Source organism: Corvus kubaryi, unplaced genomic scaffold (assembly GCF_017639235.1).
Source record: "Corvus kubaryi isolate FWS band 111438036 unplaced genomic scaffold, C.kubaryi_AGA036_p1.0 37398, whole genome shotgun sequence".
In the NCBI taxonomy this organism is placed as follows: Eukaryota; Metazoa; Chordata; class Aves; order Passeriformes; family Corvidae; genus Corvus; species Corvus kubaryi.
In genome coordinates this window covers 49,819,383-49,844,510 of record NW_024581137.1, presented here as the reverse complement: position 1 = coordinate 49,844,510, position 25,128 = coordinate 49,819,383, and the positions used below count along the sequence as shown (strand labels likewise).

The 25,128-nt window shown below is 38.9% G+C and overlaps 1 protein-coding gene across 4 annotated transcripts in view; it reads right to left on the bottom strand.

The window, feature by feature from the left end:
* Positions 1-25,128, bottom strand: part of PTPRN2 (protein tyrosine phosphatase receptor type N2) — a 654,654-nt gene that overhangs the window by 500,423 nt on the left and 129,103 nt on the right. Inside the window, exon 2 of one of the 4 annotated variants that reach the window (XM_042044449.1) lies at positions 9,206-9,266. The exons of the other annotated variants lie outside the window; for them this stretch is intronic. Coding sequence (XP_041900383.1) covers positions 9,206-9,266 — 61 coding nt within the window. The remainder of the gene's footprint in view (positions 1-9,205; positions 9,267-25,128) is intronic. 4 annotated transcript variants of the gene reach the window in all.

Here is a 25,128-nt window from a genome sequence, read left to right as displayed (position 1 = left end):
TGCACACATGGTATTGTAAATGAAAGGATAATGAAAGCAATTTATTTGAAAATTAAAATATGATTAAGAATGGCAGTCTGTACTAGGACCCAGATGCCAACGGAAAGCAACCAATGTGCAAGCAGACTGTCATTAATCTGGGAACCATACGAAATTGCTTTCATTTCTTTGACAGTTTTTAATATGAAGTATCTTAACTAATAGGCAGCACATATACACTGGAAGCCACAAGACCTATGGAGATTTTCAGAAGAAATGAAGAGCAGTACAGGAAAAGTCTCCAAGAGGAGACTCTCCAAGAGAGAAAGAGAGAGGAATACATTTGGAAGCTATTTCCAATTTTAGGAAGGATGAATTACACTCTGCAAAAGTGCCTCTCTACATTGGCTGTGGAGAGCCTGTCAGTTCTTAGCTCACACTCAGCAGAGTGCCTGAAGTGAGGTCAGGTGAACCTGGAGCAGATGTCCAAAGCAGGTGCTCACATCAGCACCTAAATAGGAACAGGACAGGGGTAAGCCCAAAAAGCAGTTGCACTCACTTAGGTAAATGCATGCAGAGGAGGTCTAGAAACAATTTAACCACAATACTTTTCTCCTTCACATGTGTTAAAAAGCCTTTCTGAGACTATGCATGTATGTTAAGTATCTAAATTGGTTATATCTGCACAGTGTGGGATTCTAGTTCAAGTGTCTGTCACTTCAAGGACCTCTGAACTTTTCTCCAAATCAGAGTATAAAATACCTTGAAAACATGAATTATTATTATTATTATGTATTAAAGTGAAAATGATCTTCGATTTTTTGAAGTATCTGCTTACCCCAAGTTGATACTGGCACAACAGCAAACCACTCTCAGCAGACTGCTATTAAGTTGTCACATATACTCACATTTAAGCATTTGAGTTTGAAAATTTAAACTTAAATAACTTCCTCAGAGACAATATGTCAGAGGGGCTTGAGTTCCATGACCAAGTACTGGACTGTATGTCTCCAAGACCTACAAGTATATCAGGATGCATGGAAAAAGTCATTCAGAATGGTTTCTTTTTTTAAAAAATGTCTGATTAAAGACAAGTTGGAGGTGTGCTGAACAAAGCCAAAGGACTGCTCCATCTTGAGGGTACTGAGCCTACTGGTTTCATTCCAGCTGCAGTAGGTCAGGTATGAAACATTTATCAGTCCCATTTCAGAAGTTAAACATAGTTGTTTGGAAAGCTGTTCTGGGGAAGATCAAGTTCCTGCTAAGACACATCTTCTGTTACAAAAAATCCACTTCATAAACGTATTAACCTGGCCCTAACACAGCACAACCAGCTGCTCAAAACAGATGACTATCCCGCTGTGTTCAGTGTTGCTGCAGCCTCACCTGCAGTGCTGTGTGCAGTTCTGGGCCCCACAATTTAAGAAAGACATGAAGGTCCTTGAATGCATCCAAAAGAGGGCAACAAAGCTGGTGAAAGGGCTGGGAGGTGTTTCTTATGAGGAGCAGGTAAGGATTTTGGCTTTGTCTGGCTTGGAGTAAAGGAACCTGAGGGATGACCTTGTTGCTCTCTACAGCTTCCTGAGAAATGGAATTGGAAAGGGATGTGCTGAGCTTCTCTCCCTGGGATCCAGTGGTGGGATGCATGGGAATGGTTCAAAACTGTGCCAGGGAGGTTAGAATGGGCATTAGGAAGCATCTCTTTGCTGAGAGGGTGGCCAAGCACTGGAACAAGCTCCCTAGGGAGGTGGTTGATGCTCCAAGCCTGTCAGTATTCAAGGAGCATTTGGACAATGCCCTTAACAACATGCTTTTACTTGTGATCAGCCCTGAAATGGTCAGAGAGTTGGACTGGATGATCCTTGTAGGTCCCTTCCAACTGAAATATCCTATTCTAAACTCCAAAGCAGAACAGAATACTCTGCTACTATGAACAGGATTTTGTTGTATAACTACTGAAATGCTTGTGCAGAGTTCACAAGATATGTAGACTATGGAAAATCAAGGTAATCAGTCAATAGCTTCTTTCATCATCCTCTTTCTTGAGTAAGATTATATTTTATGTACATAAATCATTTATTCCCCTAAAAAAAGACACCAGAAGAAACCAAATTTCATCAATATGGCTCCAAGAAATGCTATTTTCCACTCTCTCTAGGGTCTGAGGAGAACCTCTTATGCACAGTAAACACAAATCCTCCTATCAGGGAGGAACACTGCAGACGTATTCCATCCATTTTTGTCCTGGGTATTACATAATGTATGTATTTATTACAACTGCAGAAGTAAATATTTCATTATCTAAAACAAAACTGGCAAAATTTTAGGGATAAGAGCTGTACCCCGGCTGAGCTGCACTGGTATCTTCTCACCACTAACAGCACAGGAAAGACAAAGAAAACAGTTTTATCTGCAGAACTCCTTGTATAAAAGGCTACTCCCTGGCCAGAACAGATTTTCCCCCACACCTCTATTTTTCTTCTTTCTCTACTGTCGCATTGCCTTAGATATTACTAAATTTTACAAAGATTCTTAGAATTTTCAGCTTCTAGTTATTTTTTCTGTCAGTCAAGCCAATCACTTGTATCTTCTTAAAAACTGCTTCGATCTCTGTTTGAACAATGCCACTTTTGGGTAGGTGACAAGGGCTAATCATCAATGAAAAAATATAAATAGAACCAATGGCTGCTTAAAACTATATTTTAATCCTTAGGAAATCCACTGGGATATTAACAAAAGGTGGTTTTGTCTGCAAAAAGGCATTAACATAGCCATTTATAAAACTAATAGGAAAGCGAGCAGTGCTCCAGTAATAATGAAAGTACACTGCAGAATAACATTATGGAAATAGGATACCAAATTGAAGAATTGACCTTGGGGCCCTGGCTTATCCTGGATGAAGATGACTTGTGAAATGAAAATTTGGCTGTAATTTGCTCTTGCTTTCCCTAGAAGGTTGAAGGCATTTCTATTTCAAATGAATAAAATGACTGTTAATTTCCTAGCATTAAACAGGATATTCTTAAATATAGTTATTTAAGGGTTTTGAAATATATTTTCAAGTCTTATTCGTAGAAAACTTGAACGGGTTTTCTGTGATTTCTACCATAGTCAATTTCTAACAGTTAATTTTTAAATCACTTTAGGGAGAAATGTGTGCTACAGCTGAATCAGTTGGATGCACTAAAGTATCAAGTGTTTATTCTTAACAGGACACATTGGTCTGAGCATTTGATACTATAAGTGAAAATGAAATACAAAACATGAGGATATTCCTTCAAATAATCATATCACTTTCAAATAATGGTAAAAAATTATAATCTGTTATAAAAGAAAACAACAGCTAAAAATATAAGCTCGATAGTTTTAACATGAGACTTACTAAATATTGGGCACCCCATTTCAGGGAATGGGCAAATGTCACAATATGGTGGCTGAAGTCAGAACTGAAGTAATTCAAGACAAAGCAGAAGTTACAGGAGAATAATAATATATGCAAAGTCAAAAAATTGCATACAGTACTGTTTGTGAAGGTAGCAGGCATATACCAAATACCACCAAGAACCAAAGGAGAGGGACATGCTGCAAGACCCCCAAGTCTTAAAGCGTCCCTTTTACCTCAGTAGTTTTAATTATTGGTATCATTGTAGTCCCTAGCATCCCTAATAATTGTTCAGGGAACATGTTTAAAATAAAAACGTACAACAGCAAAAAAAAAAATCTCTATATATTGACACATAACCGTATTTTATATGTGCAAATACATATTTACATATCATATACCCATATGAAATAAAATAACAATCTAAAATACTCTCCCCCAAGGAGTATTTATGGCATTCAGACACAGATACATAAAGTAAGAGCTTGGCAATACCAAGCAGAACGACAAGCAATACTAAACACAGTGCAGTTCCCAGGGCATACTTTTTATGCTCCATGGAGGACAATTTCAAGAAGGAATCTGAAGGACAGCTTTAAGTCAGCTCATGAATGGTTACAAACAGCGTCTGTCAAACACGGTGGGTATGAGGGAGAAAGGGAAAAGGTGCTTTTTTGAAAATGAATGCAAAGAAGATAAATCCTGAAGTAACTGGTAAAACAGAAAAAGTAATTAAAACCTGTATTACTTATTTTTAAAAATTAACCTAATACATTCTTAGTCTGTATTCAATATAAGAAAAAATTCTCAAATTACATGTCTAAACACATAGAATTTAAATTTGTAGTATTTTGCCAAATCTCAAATTAAAAAAAAAAAAATATTTATCAAATTAGCAACCTCTTACGAGATCTTGCTATTCAGTATTATTTGCATTTGTTCACTAAAGTGGAATCAAGCAGAAACAGTGAAAACTTTTCATAAAGCCATGATTTCTAGGACAATATTATTCAGTAGCAGCTTACCAAACTCTCTAAATAAATATATTTTTCCTTGTTTCATTCTGCAGCAGATTAATATTTGATCTACTTCATTACACCAGAGATAACATAAAATAATGCAATTTATATTTCATGTCCTCATCAAGCCACAGTCCCAGTTTAAGAGAGAGCCCTGCAGCTCCTTTTGCTGGTAAACTAAACCTACTACACAACCTCCCTGAGCACTGGCATTTGGCCTGCATCAACAACATACATTAGAAAGGTCTTTGCCGTGGTTTTGTCCCAGCTAATACTCTTCCACAGTAACCATGTGGCTAGTTCATGGGCTACAACATCTCAAGGCACACCTGCAAGAGTCAGTGCACCTCTGGTTGGCTTTGACTGGAGATGGATCACTCTGTGCCGCTCAGATGCAGGGCCAGACAGTGGGTCCCAGTCATTTCTGTAGCCCCTATGGCCACATATTTTTAGGAAGACAGCATAAACAGCAGTGAATATTGATTCTCTCCAGAATGTTTTTATTGAAATATATAGGCATCTCACAAGTAACTGGCACCATTAACAGAAGTGCAATTTTGTGTAACAGGCAGCATAGCAACTGAGTTTAAAGGCAAGTATAGGACAAGAGAAACAAATTTCCTGTAATATGTGTGCATATAACACATTTCCTCTGATATAAATATACCCAGCTTCACCTTCTCACTGTTTTGTTCAAAGCTCCCTTCTGGAAGTTGGCTCCAGAGCCCAAAGACTTGGAAGAATCCTCTAAGTCTGACTCTGAACCTACTCATGAGTCATTAATACCTCTCTGTTCTCATGCTAACGCTGGCCTTAAATGGACCTTTTATCTCCCTGGTCTTTTATCGGTCACGTACTGACAGATATCAGCTACATCATCCTGTAACACCTGCGTATCAGGTATCATTTCTCAAGGTGTAATGTGCAAGGCTAACTAGGATGGCCTCCTGTAGTTTCCTTATTGATTAGAGACTTCATTTTCTAATCTTATCATCAGCCTTTTTTTCCCATCCTCCAGCTTCAACTAAACTTTCTTCAATAGACTTAAAAGAAAATGTCCATATGGGTATTACAGGTGATGTTTTGTTAATGTTACACACATTGCTACTTGTTTCTCTCTTCCTCCATGTCCTGGATAGATCCATTCTAAAATTGTTCACGTTTTTTTATAGTAACACGATGGTAAGGATGAAAATTACATACAAGCCCTTCTCCTCCACCATTTCCAACTGGGAATGCTCTAATAATAGTCAAGTTTTTAGTCCCTGGCTGTATCAACTTTCATTCCGAACTATTCATATGAGTTTATCATTCTACTTCTCACAGCTGCACGTTCTTTTCATTGTAATAGTCTTCTTCTTTTATCAAGAAAGAAGCACTGTTTCCAGCCAGTACTATCTTAGTATTTGTCTTGAAGTCAATAGTAAGACTATAAAGAGAAATCTTTCAGAAAATCAAATCTTCAGAAATTCATTTACAAAGCTCAGTCCAAGTACTTCTCTCATTAATACTTCCCATCGACATATTCTATTAAGATATTGTATTCACTTTACAATTCCCTCAATAGACTTTATACTCTGAAATTTAAATAAAAGTTTCTTATATAGACCAACCAATGCTTTACTGACATCCAGTTGATGCCATTGCCTCCACTTCCTGTCTAGAAAGTTAGTCCTCCTTCAAAAATAAAAGAGGACAAAGCAAAGCTTTTCAGGTCATTGGTATGGTTCACCTTGGGTAGATTTATACTGTTGCCTTCCCCTTTAGCTCAGATCAGATTCCCCAGCTTGTGTTTGCCTGCCTCAAACGTAAGCACTACTAACTCTCCTCCACCTGTGCTGCTGTGTTTACAACACCTGCTGCCAGAACCACCATCCTGGAAAGCGGAATGGAGATTATACAGCATCAAGTTCCTTAAATGAGTTTTCCTTTAGTTGGAGTAAGTTCTGGTTTGCTAGTGTGTATTCATCTCAGTTAACATCAATCTTACTTTAAAAAAAAAAAAGGCAAAGCATTAATGGAGCCATAATATTGTCTCCTTTGAAAACTTTCATTGGCATGAAAGTAGTTCAGCTGGCAAATTGGTTGCTGTCTTATCACCTGGAATATTAACTGATATGGGGCAATTGCAGCAACTGCAGCTTTGTATATCTCCTGTCCACTTACAAGGCCTTGTTTGGAATAACTACTTCCAGATGAGTATTTTAGTGACATGGGGTCCAAGCAACCTCAGCCATTAACTACACAAAAGAAAATATATGAAAAAGTATATATATATTTATTCTGGTAATACACTTCTGGACTAGCATTTAGAGGATTAAACAGGAAAGCACTAAGAAAGAAGAATCAGAAGAGGTCTGATATGCTACCATTGGTGTCTTTCAACAGATTTCACACACTAAAAGAAAAGCCTAATACACAGATGCCCTGAGGAGATTCAGGGCTTCAAACACAGGCTCGCTCTTACTCAATCAGCAAAACCTCTCAGTCTTTTCCAAAATACAGCAACTGAGCTGATGGCAAGAGGAGCTCACAGCTCTGCACACTCACAAGTTGACATCTCCTTTCCAATACTTGCACACCTACTGGTTTTTCAAGAGACCACAATAGCAAAGGTTACTACAATAGTTAACATGATTTCTGAGCCTCTCCTATATGGCTGCACTTACCAATATGTTAATAATTTCTTTAGAAAACAGATGTAACAATTACAAAACAAGGGCATGCTTGGAGAGAGATACAAATACAGGTATTTCTCATATCAGTTTATATAATTCGCTACCAGATAATGGTATTATGTCAAAGAGTTCTTAAAGAAACACTTCAGTTTTGATTCATGCTACTACAGAACATGCAAATTCCTAAATAGGATTAAAGTATATGAAGTCGATTTATCATGTTTCACGATAAAGACCAGCAATGTGTTTATGAAGAAATTTTTGCACTGAAATTAGCATGTGGACTTGCAATTGTATTTGTTGAACCTCAAAGTGCTCCCATTTTATTCTAGCAGGAAGAGAATTGTTAAAGATAAAAGAATACATCCATTTTTCACTGGCTTGCAAGTTCAAAGATAACAAACAAATAAAGAAAAAATCCTGCAGTTTGTTAAAAGTCTAAGATATAGAATATTTCATTTCTACTTCAATGTAATAGCATTTTTTTTACTAGACTTAAGCTGAAAGTCTAACTAAAACAAAAAAAAAAGGAAAACAGAACTGACAAAAATAAATTACAAAAAAAGCTCTCACTCTCTTCAGTGTTCAGAAAAGTGAATTAACATATTTATTGAATTACATTGGCAATGAAGACAGCAATATATTGAAATTCATTGATTTTTTTTTCTTGACTTAAAAGCAACACAGATGCTTATTACAAAACAGCGGTTCCTCTTCTCATTTTTATCAACCCTTTTTTAACAGCCACTGACATTGACAGTTTCAAGCTTAATTGTACATTCAGCATGTACTGTTAATGACATTAGATAAATGGATCACATCAGAATGCAGTATCGTCAAAAGAGACCACGTGTCAATCTTACAAATTTAAAATCAAACAAGCTACTCTGTAGACCCTGACTCTTCAAGTTGTTTATCAACTGAGTACTAGAGAATATTTTGAATGTCATTATACATCAAAAGATGAAAGATGTGCCTACCACAGCCCATGTTACATTTATACAATGAAATTTAATTACATGTTGTAACTATGCTGCCTTAGAACTATGGTAATTAAAGGGGTACAGTACATTGGTGTTTCATTCATTGTATGCCCTTATTTTCAGAGGTCTTAACTCAGCCATGCAAATTTACTCCCTTATCAAAAGGAGGAGTCTGTCATAAACACAGCAATGCTTGCTGCAACTATGCTAAATCAGAGATGAAACTTATTCGCAGCATCATTTAGGATGCTTTGGGAATGAGCCTTAAAAATCTTTTCCATTGCAACCTATAAGGCCTCAGAATAATACCTGTTCAAAACACCAGTTTGTGTTGAGATGGAAGTTTTGTTTGTAGACATGTCTCATCAAATCTCTGAGCAAAATATTCTTGGCTTTATGCAAAATGTTTCTGCAAGCCCATTATATGCACAAGCAGTGAGCTTCCCAACCACTCTGGATGCAAGAAATCTATGTCCTTAAGCAGCAGGATGTTTGGATAAAATTTTCACCTGTATAGGCAGTTGCAAATTACAATCCTCTGCATCCACATGGGCATCCAAGCAAGACGGGGTGGCTGAGTGGAGGCAGCTTAATTGGCTGGCCGTGCTCCACAGGAGCAGTGGAGACTGCCTTGGAGAGGTGCCGAATTAACACATCTCACAGATTTCCCAGTCCTCATTCACTGCTCTATAAAACCAGCCCTGCCACCACAAGTCTTCCAGACACCCCAGATTATGCTGGCTGCCTTCGTGTATGTGCAGTAGCATGGAATATCCGGACCTATTTTCCGTGGTGTGTGTAGATACACCATGAAATAAGCACTGTACTTCCTTCCCAGACAAACTCCCTGTTTGTGGTCTCATTTCTTGGATTTCCAGTGAAAATGAAATAAATTCATAATACCAATTTCCCATAAACTATTCAGGACTCATATCACCTTCATTAGCAAAATCTAATATTTCACCTGTTCCTAATGCAAGGATAATGTGAAACGTGTAGGTGAGAAGTTTTCAGGGAGTCTAATCTCACTAGGTTTATTGCTTCCACTCAAGTTATGTAATGTAAGGTGTGTGGCATTTCTTTGTGTACACTGGTCAAATGCTTCTTTCTCCAAACATACATACAAAATATAGAAGCACAAAGTATCAATAAAAATCCTTTTACCCTCAATCCACTGAAGGAGGCATGTGATTTCCAATAAGAAGTCATCCAGTGTAGCAAAATCCTGTGACAACCAACAAAAGGGGCAATTTAAGGATGGAGCATTGCCTTGCTTCTGCAGATCTAAGACTTATTTTAAGCTTTTTTTTGTGTGCGATCAAATCAGCATCAACCCAATTATGCCTAAGGTCTATCTTCTTGCTAGATGGCAGGGTCAGTCACAAATGAGCAGCCTCTTGCAATTTTCCATCAAATCAGCTCTGTAATTTGAGAGCTAATGCAGACATCTCATGAAAACAAATCATCAGAGAGTGTCGGTTCTCCCCCTCCTTCCCAAAATGAAGCGTTCAGAGGGATTTGGGTTTCTCTTTAAAAGCCAATTCTCATCTCTGTGAAAGCCAATGCAATCTATAGTAAACAAAAGTCAGTAGTCATTTTTAGATTTCCATGAATATTTCAAACCTTTGTGCACCTCTTCTCCAAAAGCTTTCTCACTTTGTTCAGTAAAAGACAAATTATCAACTTTAAGCAAAAAATACACCCTGGAAGTAAGGGTATTTTGCAAGAAATAAGACATTTTCATGAAACTGCAAAATGCAAATCTGTTGTCATAAACTTATTTGCTGAGAGCTCAGGACCATTTAAATAAAAACAGAAAAAAAACTATTTATATTAAGTGCCCTCATAATTCATAAATACCAAAAATCTACAGAAAACCCTGGTTATTTCTAGTGAGGGGAGAAAAAAGCTGCGCATAATGAACTACAGACAAATCCAAACTTGAGCTGTTCCAGTCACCCAGCCTCTGACTTCTTTCTGACAAACTAAGCCACTGACTCTGTACATCTAAACTGCCAAGGTAAACAGTAGGATGATAAGGAAGATCCCTAAATTATTCAAAGTGGTTTCTGGGCTTCAAAAGACTCCTTCACTTTGTTCCTTTATATATCTACAGCTATTTAAGTTTGCCTCTGGCTCTGACACAGACTGCATTGTGCCTGTGATGTTGAAAGAGAGGAGCGATTCTGTAAGTTTGGGCAGACACTTCTCCGCTGGAGTGCAGGAAGAACAAGACGGCCGCTTCGGCAGGCTTTGGGATACAAGGACTGTGAGTCTAAAGAACGCATTCCCTTCTGTCTGCTTTTTTATTTCCAGTTTCTCGCACACTACAGCACTTCTATGTATGCCAGACAGCTCTTGCTATTACCTAAGAATCAAAAAGTAAGGTAGAATCATAGAATTTTTTTAGGCTGGAAAAGACCTCTAAGATCATTGAGCCCATCCAGAAACCCAGCACTGCCAAGCCCAAGGCGTGGCCTCACCAGTGCTGAGTACAGGGGGACAATCTCTGTCCTGATCCTGCTGGCCACACCATTTCTGATACAAGCCAGGATGCCATTGGCCTTCCTGGCCACCTGGTCACACCTGGCTCATGTTCAGCTGCTGTTGACCAGCACCCACAGGTTCCTTTCCACTGGGCCGCTTTCCAGCCGCTCTGTCCCCAGCCTGTAGCACTGCCTGGGGTTGTTGTGATTCAAGTGCAGGACCCGGCATTTCAGTTTGTTGAACTTCATACAATTGTCCTGAGTCCATCAGTCCAGTCTGTCCAGGTCCCTCTGCAGAACCTTCCTGACCCCCAGAAGATAACACATACACTCAACAGAGTATCATTTGCAAACTGACTGAGGGTGTACTCAATCCCCTCATCCAGATCATTGATACTGATAGTAAACAGTACTGATCCTGGGGAACACACTTGTGACCAGCCACCAGCTGGATGTAACTCCATTCCCCACACCACCCTCTGGGCCTGGCCATCCAGACAGTTTTTTACCCAGCAAAGAGTACACCCAGTACAGAGCAGCCAGCTTCTGTAGGTGAATGCTGCGGGAAACTGTCAAAGTCTGGATAGACACATCCACAGCCTTTCCCTCATCCACCAAATGGGTCACATTGTCATAGAAGATCAGGTTGGTCAGGCAGGATCTGCCTTTCACAAACTCATGTGAGCTGCTTGCCCCTTCTCTCAAAGGTCATAAACTCTCTTTTTTTTTTTTTTTTTTTTTCCCCTGAGTTCCAGTAAAAACTCTCTGTTCAGCCAGGCTGGTCTCCCTTACCACCAGATCATCTTATTGCAGGCACACTGGGATGGCCCACTCCTGCAGCTTTAGGAGTTCCTTCCTGGACCCCTCCACCCTTCAGGACAGTCTTCCAAGGGACACTGTCAACTCCTCTCACAAACAGGACAAAGTCAGCCCTCTGGAAGTCCAAAAGGCAGCCATTCTGCTGACTCCCTCCTTACTTTTCTGAGAATCAAAAACTAATCAATGCTATTAACATGTGCTTTGACTGCTTAATAGCATATAGCCTCAGGGGGCCTGAGGCTTCTAAGGAGGAAAAAAAAAGGTATCAGAGTCAACATCCTGCCCTAATTCACAGATCTACTGCTGGTAGAGCCCACAAGTGTTACACTGCTTTTTTGTGCTTCTCTAATGTCAGCAGCCCCATTCTTAACAGCAGAACAATAGCCTGACACTGAGCTTAGGCAGGTTTCTAGCACATTGCCTCTTGGATAAAGATATCTTTTTATTCTTATATCTGCAGAAAAGGAAATATCCTTCTAAGTCCTTGCCAGCTGCCAGCAAAAGGCTCCAGAGCATACAGCCTTTCATACAGACTCCCACTGAAGTCAATGGGATCACTCACATGAATGCAAAGTTGCTAAACCAGGCACTCCAGAGGAATTGAAAAGCCATCTGCTAATTAACTTAAAAATCTATTTTCATGAGATATGTGAATACACTTCATGTGCTTCTCTGTGTGCTCCTCAGATTTAGATCCCAAAATGCAGAAAAGGACCAGGACCTGAAAACTGACAGTCAGGGTGAGGATTGGGACTTCATACCAAGAAAGAAAAATGTTAATGCAGAAGCTCATAAAAACTTTATTTGCCAGCTAACCACTCACAGTGCAATGCCACCAGTGTAGTCTAGTTTAATAAGTTTCCAATTTGACCCTAAATTCATTATGTGCACAGTATTGCTGACACAGGGATAGCAAAAGTGGAACAGCAGCACTGTGGAGAATTTTGATGCCATTGCCCTTGGAAATATCTTGGAAAATCAGTCATGACTCAAGGTCAAATCACAAATACAGTCAAGCAAAGGATACGGTGCCTTGCACAGCAACACACACACACTCCCCTCAATTACCATCTACTCCCAATTTCCAGATCTACAAAAAAAAAAAAGGCAAGGGGTAAGAAGAAAAAGAAAAAAACCTCCCTCACCCCTCTGGAGGATAAGCATTTTATTTTCTTCCAGTTAGAGCCCTTTAAGTCTGTTTTTCAACAGTGGTCCAGCTCTGTCTCTGCTTCCACTAGCAGTAACATCAGTGAGCTAAGACCTTATAAGAAGTGAAGGTTGCTTTCTCAGATAAAAGGGATTTTCTAATGCCTGGCCTTCTGGATGTTTCTTGTGTAGTTGTTTGGCATTCAGAAATACTGTCTGGTTATTTCTGTTCCAGAATCTTTTATACTTTAGCAAAGCTACTGCCATCCACACACTCACTGGATCTCTGTATGCTCTCCCAATAACACTGTGATATATTCAGAATAAAAATATTTCTCTGCAAGCCTTATAAGCAGGCTTGACCTTTCCAACACATCTGCCACAGTAAAGTTCACATGCAACACCTTAGGTAGGTATTAATGTGATATGATATTGTCTATACAAACATACATTATGTATTGCATAATAGCATAGCTAGAAATACTGTGTACCTTTACCACAATGCAGGCTAACACTCAAATGACAGCAGTTTTAGAAATACCAGTTCAGCACCAGCAGCTACTGGCTATGCATAAAAATCAAAAGCTTTTAAATATCAGTTTCTTGGTGGGTCTGCTAAGCTGGACACCGCAGATATCCACCATCCACAGGAGATTTTGACATAAATAGATGACAGATGTCAGGCCTTCATGTTGTTTATTTTTAAACATAGATTTGAGGTGCTTTTGAAGATTTTAAAGATTCTGAGTCTGTGACTGTAAAAAGTTTAACTAAATATTTATCATTAATTTCTAATAACTTTAAGGGCCACAATGATAGTGAATTCTTTAGTAACATTTTACAACACACATTTTTCTGAGTTTGTGGTGTTACACATAAGTTAGCAACATCCATTTGTGATGATCTTTCTGCGTGTGTCCCAGAATTACTCAGTAGCAGCCAGAAGAGGACAAATCACTCAAGTGAAGATGTAGCTGTGGTGCAATTTCCATCATGACTTTATTCATAGGAAAGAGGGGCAGGAGGAGAAAAAAAAGCAGCAGGAGTTGATACAGCATTTATGGCCAGGGCTGCGCCTGTGCCTGCATTAAAAGTCATGTCTCTATTTCTAGTGCCCTGGATTAAAGCAGATACTGTCTGACTTGCCATTTATTTATTCTTACTGGGTTTCAATCTACAGAGTGCAGCAGAAACACAGTACTGGAGGGTTATTTAATGTGGGAGCTGACACGGCTTACAGGGGTAAAAAAAGTTTCCTATTCAGTAACTAAATCAGTAACAAGTGTGCTGAAAATTACCCCAAACTCCCTTCTCTTGGGTATTTCCTTTCCATATCAGACATCTGACTTTTCTTTTTACACCCTAAATCTTCGAATCAGATTGTGCTGATAAACTCCTGCATTTCTGCAAAGGCCCTTTAAAACCAACAAAGCATCACAGAGATCCCCACTCAGCAAGGGCTTCCAGTGAGGCCCTGACTAATTCCAAATCGGCGAGCAGCAAACCGTAACTAAGGGCTGACAATGAGGAATATTGCTACGTGGGGCAGGAAATGCCAAGGTCCTGCCACAAAATCCATTTATTGTACACCTCTCGTAGCAAGAGCTGCACCTCAGGAAAACAGACTTTGACCGCATACTGCAAGCCACCAAGTAATTACCATCAAAACAACCTGTGCATTTCATTACACAAATGTGTGAGTTCTCAGCACACAAAGATTTAGAATGAGAAATTATTTGCATTGTCCAAATGACAAAGGTGCAGGACTGAGGCCTTTTGATATTATGTTTGAAATGGGGAGAAATAGTCTCATGAAAATTCAAAGTTCTCACCTAATGAAATGCGGAGTAAATTATTCTTCTCTTGCATGAGAGAAGATGAGGAGAACAAATCTCTAAATATAACAGTCATATATGGGAGCTAGAATACACTCAAGTTATAGGGCAAGGAAATCCAAAATAACAGCAATTACATGCACTACAAAAATATATTTTCAGTTGCTCTGAAAGCACCTTATAGAAAATTTGAGAAGATATGCACTTTATAGCCTATAATGACAACTGAAAGAAAAATAACATGAATCTAGGAAAAAATTCCAACCCTGCCATTGTCAGAGCCACAATACAACTGTAATTCCAGCAGGTTAGGATGAAGATATAATACAAAGCAAAGTACTAATATTATTTGCTTTTTCTCAGATCCTTTTTTCTTCTCAGTGGCTTATGCCACTACAGTTGCAATATCAGTTATTTTCCAATCTTCTGCAAATGGAGAAGGGGGAAGGGGAAATAAAACATCTCTTATTCGCTCATGTTTGGATTTTCAATATTTTTTCCCCTTGATAGCTTCTCCTTTGAGCAGTAGCAGTGTCAATTCCCCAAGGGCAGAATTCAGGTCTCAGAAATATGTACACAGCATACAAATCTTCCATAATGCTCTTTCTCATAGTTTGTTAAACTCTGAGAAATGTTATCTATGGAAATACATATATGCATTTCATAAGCCCAAAGCCAGGTCCTGATGCCATCTGCGTTGAGCTATAACAACCATTTATTCGCTTTACAGAAAATGCTCATAGTTTATACAAATAACTAAGTTTGAATGGCTCCTGCCAAGATGAATACAACATCTGTCAACATACAGACTTCTCTGTGCAGTCCCTGGAAACTGTCTTCCAAGTCCACATGGCAGTGTGCATAGGCTGCAACTTTGTGAAATGTTTCAGAAATTACTGGGCAGGCCTGAGTTCAAACTTCCAGCTTTCTACCGAGATGAAGAAAGCCCTTTTTGCACAGCTATCCACCAGCCTGCCTTGAGCATGAACCTATTCCCGGTGTCACTGAAGGGCAGTTCTGCTTCCATAAACTGTGAAGCTCTGAATCATTTTGCCAATTAGGATAAAAGGTTGTGCTGAATTTGTGGTGTGGGGTATGAGAAAAGAGTAGTCACCACAGTGGTCACAAAACACCCAAAACCAGGCAGAACTTCGAAATATTCCTGATTACAGATTAATCTGCTGATGCACAAGCAATAGATTATTGAGGTCACAAAATTTAACACAGTAGACTTTTACTTAGTACCTGCCAATGTTACACTGTCCAGAGTGAAGATGATTTACTGGGCAGACTGCTATTAAATCAAGTCTGAAGGTTTGCTATACAAAAGCACCCTGCTGACAAGGATTTCACCTGCATGTATTGTTCTCAATTTTCAAAATCACCCACAGATAGCTACCATGAGCTAAAACTCAAACATTAAGCAAAATGACAGCATCTACGTTGGTACAATTCCAGCTTACCTCTGAGTAATATTTTAACTCTAAATGTTTTGTTCTATAAAATTGTATCAACAACCAGCCCAAGGTCTGAATAGCTTTTTTTTTTTTTCTCCACATATACTTCTAACAAGCATTGAACTATGCTGCTCCTTCTCAATCTTGCCCCTCTAGTTTATTAATCTAGTTTGAAGTCACAGCCTGCAAATGAGCAACATGAGTCTTTTATCAAACAAATATTATTCTGGTATTTTCTGAGAGAGGTTTTACAAAGTTGAAACACTTTATTGAAATTATTTAATGGGTATCATTTATCACTAGGAATGAATTTAAAATTTCCATATTCTCATCCTTTATAAGTCATTAGCTAGAAACAGCAACACACATGTGTCAATGCCTTTAGCTTTGCTCACCTGCAGGAACAGTCCTTATGAACTACATCTCTAAAAGCATTTTCTTACTGTAGGGTGGAATTCATTTTCAAGGCACTCATTTAGAGCCAGAACTGACAAATTTAATGAAGCAGTTCTCTATGCAATCCTGTCTCAGAGGGATCTCTGAATACCACCTCACTGCAGAAAAAAAGTTCACAGCATGAATTAGTGTTACGTAGCTGAAACACAAAGCACAATGCCACTAACAGCAGTAAAAGTTCAAAATAGCCATTAATTCTGTAATTGTAAGCCTGGGTATCTGAAAATACCATATGTATTCAGAAAGTGAACACTTTTTGATTGCCTTCCTCATTCTTGGCCTTTCTATATAACCTTGAATGACAAAACACTTCTTAATTTTCTTAATATATGGTATGCAAAATTGATACAGAGATAGATACCATGGCTGTGGAGCACAATAATTCATCTGATAAAAGTGCAAATTCTATCACCAGTGACTATAAATACCTATAGGATCATTCTATGTTTTTTAATTGGCCACTTTCAGACAAAGCGTAGACAGTGACTGCCAGAGCTACAGCTTAGACTGACGTGGCAGAAAGTGATCATGGCTATAAGTGCACAGTGAGCAGAACAGCATTCCCAGATGTGCTTTCCAATTCAAAGAAGCACTTGAAGTTTTCATGGAAATTTGGTTGAAGCCTAAGAGAACAAATGCTAAAATACTATAAAAGACAACAACTATATTGTTGATTAAAGATCAAAATTTATAAACAAAGAGAAAGTCTACAGTTATTTTATATTGGTTTTATGAAAATAGCCACACTGAAGGAGTTACTGGAGCCAGCCAGACATACCACAACAACAGGATCAGTTGAGGAACAAAGCTCATGCTGCTGTCAAAACATGCTAGCCTGAGCCATCATGCTAAAAAACACATGATCTAAACTGATGTGCTAAACAAAGCAGGTATTCATTACATACTTTCTAGACATGTTATCTTCCTTTACTTCAATTTTACATACAGTGCTGTCACAAGAAAAAATTGGCCAAGTCACATGGTTTAAATGAAATCAGAGTTGAAGCGGTTTATTGATTTATTAATGGGACGTAATTAACTGGCAATCAGTGAGCTATACATTCAGGATCAATATCGACAAAAGAACAGATAAACCACAATACCAGGCACTTACCAAATGATAGCAAGTGCTCACAATTTTCTAAACAGTCTTCTACTGCTAGCACCCCGGAATTTCTAATGCCCACATTCACACAGTTCCCTGCACACACACAACCTACTCACAGGCAATGTACAAGGATCTCCCTCTCCTTGGGTACAGATTCCCATTTACAAGCAGCTCCTTCAGGAGATGGGGGAGCTCCAGCTCAGCACAAACCTGTCCTGCTTTATTCAGCTGCATAATTTGCAGGCAGGGAACAGAACCTCCCAGAGCCAGGTGGGAATGCCCAAGGTATGTCCCAACAGTGCCAGATACCCACAGCCTCCGGCAGGGACTAAGCACCATCCAGGACATCACAGGCTGCAATGCTTGTGGGGCAGCCTCTAGCACTGGCAAACACCATTTTGATGCTGCTGTCCCCACTTGTGTCTCCCTGCTGTAGCAGGTTTTCATGCTTCTTTTACACTTCTTTTCAAGCTACACCTCTTTTTTGTTTGTTTGTTTTGAAGCTCCCAAAAGTCTCTACATAACTCCCTAGTTACCATTTAAACCAGCCAATATTCCTGTTAAGCAAACTCTGGGTTTTTTTTAATTTCTGCTTTAGCACTACCAGGTTTTGGGCAAACATCCTCTGAAGCAGTTTTGGGTCTTCCATTCACACACACTGTTTACTCTTGCATTCCTCTTTGCAGTTCTGCAGGCCATGTTACTAAGAGAAGTAGCCATGCCGACTGATTCCAGGTTACCAATAGGTGATTATACTTAATAAAGCTACTTTTGCTGGGCATAGGACAGGAGATGTGATAAATGAAACAAGAGTTTAATGGTTGAGTTCAGCCAGACTGCAGCAAATTAACAGGCTAGACCTGTTAGCCCTGAAAAACAAATAAGAATTAATACGAGAGAAGCCCTGCGGAGAAGGACGTGGGAGTGTGGGTGGATGACAAACTCAACATGATCTGGTGAAGTGCACTTATAGCCCAGAAAGCCAACTGTGTGCTGGGCTTCACCAACAGCAGCATGGGCAGCAGGGGAGGAAAAGGATTCTGCCCCTCTGCTCTGGTTCCAGGAGACCCCACCTCCAGTGCTGGGTCCAGCTCTGGGGCCTCCAGCATAAGAAAACCATGGAACTGTTGGAGTGAGTCCAGAGGCCACAAAGATGATGAGAGGGTTGGAGCACCTCTCCTGTGGAGACTGGGAGAGGGGGCTGGGGTTGTCGTGTCTGGAGAAAAGGAGACTCTCGGGAGACCTCGTAACACTTTCTAGTATGCAAAACGGACTTAGAGGAAAGCTGGAGAGGGACATTTTGCAAGGGCATGTAGTGAAAGAACAAGGGGGAATGGCTTCAAACTGACAGAGGGCAAGTTTAGATTAGCTATTAGGAAGAAATTCTTTACTGTGAGAGTGGTGAGAATATGGAACAGTTGTCCAGAGAAGCTGTGGATGCCCCATCCCTGGCAGTGTTCAAGGCCAGGTTGGATGGGGCTTGGAAGACAATCTTTAGGGTCTCTTCCATCCTATTATATAATTTTATTAATTCTCAATTCCAAGACATGTTTTTGTGGAAACCCACTCTCATGTAATGTACCCATAACCCTCATGGATCAAAAAAATTGTTTGTGCATGCTCAGTATTGACAGTTTCAGCCTTATTTCCCCCAGTCCTCATTTTCCAATTGGTGAAATATCACTTTTCCCCATTCAGTAAACTAATTAATCATGTTGAAAAATGTAAATAGTACTGTGTTGATATTGCAATATGTAACAGTAAAATAATAGTTCTGTACTTGGCACAGCGTTTGGATATGCTGTGCAGCATACACAGGCTGATGAAAATAACAATAAATATAGCTATGAAATACAGAATAGGTACTATTTATTAAGCACAGAGAGGCGCCCTCAGATGCTTACATTCAAATAGCTTGATGAGGAGTTGAATAAGCACAGGTCTGGTACCATGAATGAGTACTTTTGGGGACCTGGTCCACTGATTCTCAGCCTCTTCCAAGTATGAAGCCACAGAACAGAAAACAGCAATTCTCTCTCACATTTATGCCCAAAATAAGTCAATTTAGGATGTTAGATAATAAATATCACTTGTGACATCATCCTAAAGGGTAAGAAGCGATTTATATTTATATGAATAGACATGGAGTACAAATATGACCTATGGGAATATGTTAAATGTCTTCATGTGAAAACCAGAACTCTAATATTAACAGAAAAATTGTCTCTCTGAAAGATATCTTCTTGCATCCCAACCAATATCAACATACACATCTGCTAACATTTGTGTTGAATAACTAGATTCACACACCTGATCATCTTTCAAAAGGGCAAATGCCTTGGTTTCATCAACAATATACAAATACTTGAAAGAAAAAAAATTACATTTAAGATTATAGATCTGCTAAACTGGTTTGGAAGCCAGCAATATAAAAATTCAATTTCTAAAATGCTCTATGGTTTTGAAACAAAGAAATATCATTGTTGTTACCTATTTAATTTAAATAGACTTTGCAGCTTTATTCATGCTGGCAGGGAAATGGATTCAGACCGTGGCGTATGCCTGGTAAGTAAACATCTCCGAGGAAAAAAACAGGTCACCAGTGCATAAAGTAGATTTGGGAACTGTTTAACTACGTTTCTCCTCTATATTCATTACAGCAAAGCACCCAGGGCATCTATTTGACTTTACATTGTTTATTGCAATTTCCTCTTCTGAGAGTTTTAGACCTTGACAACTGAAGTCACAGCACCAGCCCTCAAACCAAAGTCCCTGACAAAAGAGCAGTGTCCACATTTGATGTGACTGTGGGATCCCAGTGAGTCTCACAATAGTCAGTCCTGAAATGCTTCTGGGTTTTGGTCTTGACACTCAGCAGTCACAGTACCACAGCACACAGAAATCTCTTTGATAGAGACTGACTTTTTCAGTAAGTTTAATAAAGAAATAGCTCTGCTCATGCCAAACTATATCATGTGACGTGATTGACTTTCATGACATTGTTTATGGGTTTGACATAGAATAATTTTGGTAATTCTAAATCTTGTATTTTCATCCATAGAGTATTCAGTTGCAATTTTTTTTTCTTTTTTCTGTTTTGTTTTATTAATGAGTTTGACCTTAATTATCAGAATAAAGCTCTGGTAATTGGGAGACCTCTCTGATGAATAATAATTCTCCTAAATTTAAACCCCTCTTAAGGAAAGGCATGGTAGCTAGGAAAAAATGTCAGTATTGTATCTCAACAGAAACAAATCAAAACACTACTGAAACTCTTTTTCCTGTATATTCCTCATATCACTCAGGAAGGATTTACTACATTGTCAGTGAATGAACTGCTTCGCTTTCCACCTGGCAATGTTGGGCAACTGTTCATTTCCAATAATTAAATAATTTCATAACTAGAAAACACAAAACTGCACAGGGTTTTGTAATTGCTCTTTTTCCCCAATGAGCAGAGAGGGCAAGAAAAAGGAAAAGGAAGACTAACAGAACAAAAAATTAAAGAGTAAGAAATGGTATACATAGATACTGTAAGATTAATATGCACAAAAGAAATTAAATATTTCCAACAGGAAGCAGCACTTCTCATCACACCAGCGTAACTAGCTGGAAAAAGGCCAACTCAGGAATCACAAAAAGGGTGGAAAAGATAGGTTTCAATGATCTAAAATCTTTCTAAGGTAGGAAAAAAAATTGAAGTGGTAAGAGAAAAGCTCTGTGCATAAGTTTTATATTTTGACTTTGGCTTTTCTTACCCATGAAGTTACATCATGCTTTTGACTTTACTGGTAGTAAACTGGTGTCATATGATTTTATTCCCCCACACATACCTGAAAATAATCTGCAGTCATAGATATGAACGGTCGCCTGATTTAATCCTCCTGATGCCCTCTGACTATTCTTTAAATTGCTTTTTGGAGAGTGTGTTCAGACTGGGGACTTCTAAGCTATTAATGGTTTCATGGAGCAGCTGGGATAACTCATCTTGTGTTCCTTCAGCCACTCAGGGCAGACAAAATGGAGAAAGCAACCCCATGCAGCCTTTTACCTGCAGAGCATTTCCACAGAGGGAAGACAGAGGAAATGTGAACAGAACTGAGCAGGATATGCTCCTAAAACTCTAAATTTGTATTAAGATTCAGGATGGAAATGAGGATGCTGTAACTCTTTCCTCTATAGACACAACAAAATATTCAGGAAAAATCCTATTGTTTTGAAAAAAAAATACAGCTTTGCATCCATGAAATTCCAGCATTAAGTATTCAGTAAGAATTTAGCATACACCTAAATACTGTTGCTGAATAGTTAATAGATTTCCATTCTTTTCCTTCCATTCTCCTCTATCCCAAATAAAATACAACACTCAGGGTAATATTCTTTATTTCACATGTCATAAAAACACGCTATTCTAAGGATACAAGTACAAAATCTACTTTCTTTCTTGCAGAATTTAAATTTGCCATTCCACAACTTAAATTCAAGCAGGGACATATCTTCGGGCAGATATGAAGGCATCAGCAGTGGAGTAACATAGTTTTTGAATCATAATGGAATTTTTTGACTGTTGGCATTAGAAGGACTTTGGCACAAAAGTACCATATTTTATATTCAAAAAGCAGTAATTAATTCCACACAAAGCCATCAACTCACTAGTGATACAGTTCTCTTTCTTAATTTTCTTCAAAATCTTTATGGTAAGAAAATAAGCTGGTTTCATTCAGTAGCTGCAAACATTTTTACACAACTACACAGTGTTAGTCAAACTGACAACAACTGAGTCAAGTATGGCCAGCAATTTGTGACACCTGCTATTCACAGAAGAGAAAAAACTGAAAGCAACAAACCACTGATCGTGGCTGCCTGGGATGCTTTATTTCCAAACATGTCTAAGCTTCACAGGTAAAAGAATCTTCTGAGAGAAAAAAAAGAATGAAATAAAACCCCCAAGTTTGCATATTTGTTGTGAATATATATTAAATACCATTAGCAGAAAGAAGGAAATTGATTCTTGTTTAAATTTTACCAGCCAACCATTCTGCTAAAGATTTTCTCTCCCACCTTGCATTTTTTATGTGCTGTACAAGGAGCTAAGTTTGGCATGGCAAAGGTACCTGTCTTGGGGTGACTTTATGATGCCGTGTCCCCTATCACCTGCTCTATGCCAGACATGAATCCTGTGCCTTTCTGTGTCTTTAAGGCAGACCTGAGAGACAGCTGGGGGGAGGCAGTGGAATTCCTTTGGTGCTGTGTTCAAAAACATAGATAACTTGTTCACTCGCTTCTCAGCTCTCGGCTTCTGCAGCAGGGAAGAGAGTGGCATTCTCTTGCTTTTTAGCTAGCTTCTTGTTCATTAGCTGAGGAAAGAGGTTTTCCTGGGACTTTGGCTTCTTCTTCTTCTCTTCTGGAACTGTTCAGAACACCAGAATATCATCAGGAGGTCCTACACTGCAGCCTGGAGGGGCCCACACTGAACCCCAGCTCTGGAGAGAGAGAGCAGAGCCACGCCTACAAAGGAATTTGAATTTTACCAAGTTCTCTCCACAGCGACAGGTTTTATTATTTAGCATTATTCCTTTTCGTGCCTGTGTGCACTCTGCTTGTTAAATAAATAACTTCTTTTTCACTTTCCTCTGAGGAATTCCTTCCTGAACCTGTGGGGAAGGGGCAGCTGAAACTGGCCTTCTTTGGAGGAGACATTCCTTCCAGAGCGTTTGCCTTAATTTGTCTCAAACCGGGACAGTACCCTCGTGATCTACACATACAGAAGGAGTGATAGGAAAAATACTGACTTCAAAAGAACTGGCTGCAGCAGAATACTAGTGAATTCACTGCCAAGATAAAGTCAAACCTAACTTGTATTAAAAGTGCCTATAGCTTTTCGTCTAAGTTTCAGACATGTAAGTTCATTAGAAAATGATTTATAATGCTTTCCTCATACCTTGTCAGTTCAATTAATTCCTTGGCTGAAAAATGGAGAACACCAGACTGTAGAACTTTTTAAATTTTTTAAGATATTAAGTAATATGACAGGTCACAATCTTGAGTTGACTTATGAGACATTCCTTCATCCCACCATTAGACCACCCTTCTGGCTATATACTTTATTATATTATCTATTTTTATATCTATTTTATACATATATTATTTATGAAATTATTCCTGTAGATCAAATCAATATACAACACTGAAGTGTTCCTGCAAGAATCTGTGCTAGTTTTCTTCCATTTCTTTAGCTGAGGCTTAAGATTAAATACCCAAACTACTGAAGATCTGAAAGGCTGACTTGGATTATCATTTGGAATTTCGTTATTAAAAATATTGCAACTTGCACTGATCGACATGAAGAACAGGCTTTCTCCATATGGTTACTCTTTCATGTTTACTACTTATTTACAAACATTTCCTGTGTAAAAAGAAGATTAATCATTAACTCAGCTCGAAAATCAAAGGGTAAGAGTCAAAAGATGTGGCTAGTAGGTTTTTTTCTAGCTTTCTGAAGTTTTGTTACTATGTACAGAACAGAAGACATTGACAATATTTAGCAAGATCCAAGTTCTGGTAAACTGCTTCCCTTCAGCTGGCTGGGATACCAACATTCCATGAATTTGATGCATTTCCTTTGAGTCTGGTCTAAAAGCAAAAAGCACATGTGAAATGGGGAAAGACAAAGGCTGCAGAAAGGGACATCAAATTATAATGATTAATTCCATCTACCAGATTTTATGTGATCTTTTAAGTAGAGCTGTCATTCTAGGGCTAACCTCAGAACTACATAGAATTTAGTCCTAGCTTGATCCAAGTATCCACAATGCACATCTACACTCAGCTCATATCCATCCACTGCAGTTCTGTCCCAACTGGCCAATATGCAAAGGATTCCATGTATTATCCCAAGACTACTGGCACCAGCTACATAACTCAGTCAGCTACTGGAAATCTTGCTTCATCTTCTTCACTACTATTCCTATTTTTCCCATCAATTCAGTTAACTACTTCCACCTTAACATGTTCTAGAAACTGTTTCTCTGAGCTGAATTTTAGCTTTTCACCAAGAATTATGATCTTTTGCAGACCTGGATATTAGCACAAGCATCCCTTTGGCAAGAGGCTGCTCTAGGGCTGGACACAAGGAGCACATGGCAGTAACACACCTTCATTGCCTCTCTGGGTATGGAATAGTGTCTTACTAAGGATAACCCATGGTGCTTTGATGGGGTAAAAGAATAGTCTGGAAGTTCTGGAGAATGGCCACAAATGCCCTGTGTCTGCAGTGGACTGAGAACTTCTGTGCAAAGTGACCTATGAGTATTTGTATGAGGAGCCTGTCCCTGCCTTTTGGTGACAGAACTGCAGATAAGCACAATCATGCCATCCATCATCACTTACAACAATTTCTTTTTATACTTTTATCTGTAACTTGCTTACCTCAGATTTCTACAGTTCAGTAGATCCTTGTTTTATTAAAGACAGTTCTTTGCATGACTCTCTGCCAGATAAATTTCTTCTCCCAATTCAGTGATGCATACCCACAGCATTCCCAGTTACTGTCCTCACTGAGTTCTCAAGGAAACCCAGCACCAAACCGTTCATCATCTGTAAGTTACCAAAACTATTTGCAGCATAACATTTCTGATGAGGTGCTGGAAGATGCAGTGGGGACACAGTTACGTGCAGACTCACGACATGTTGTGTGCTGCAATCTAATCCATTTACCAGCCCTGAAATCATTGACCTGCATCACCCCAACAACATTAAATGTTAAATTTTAAAAACCCCT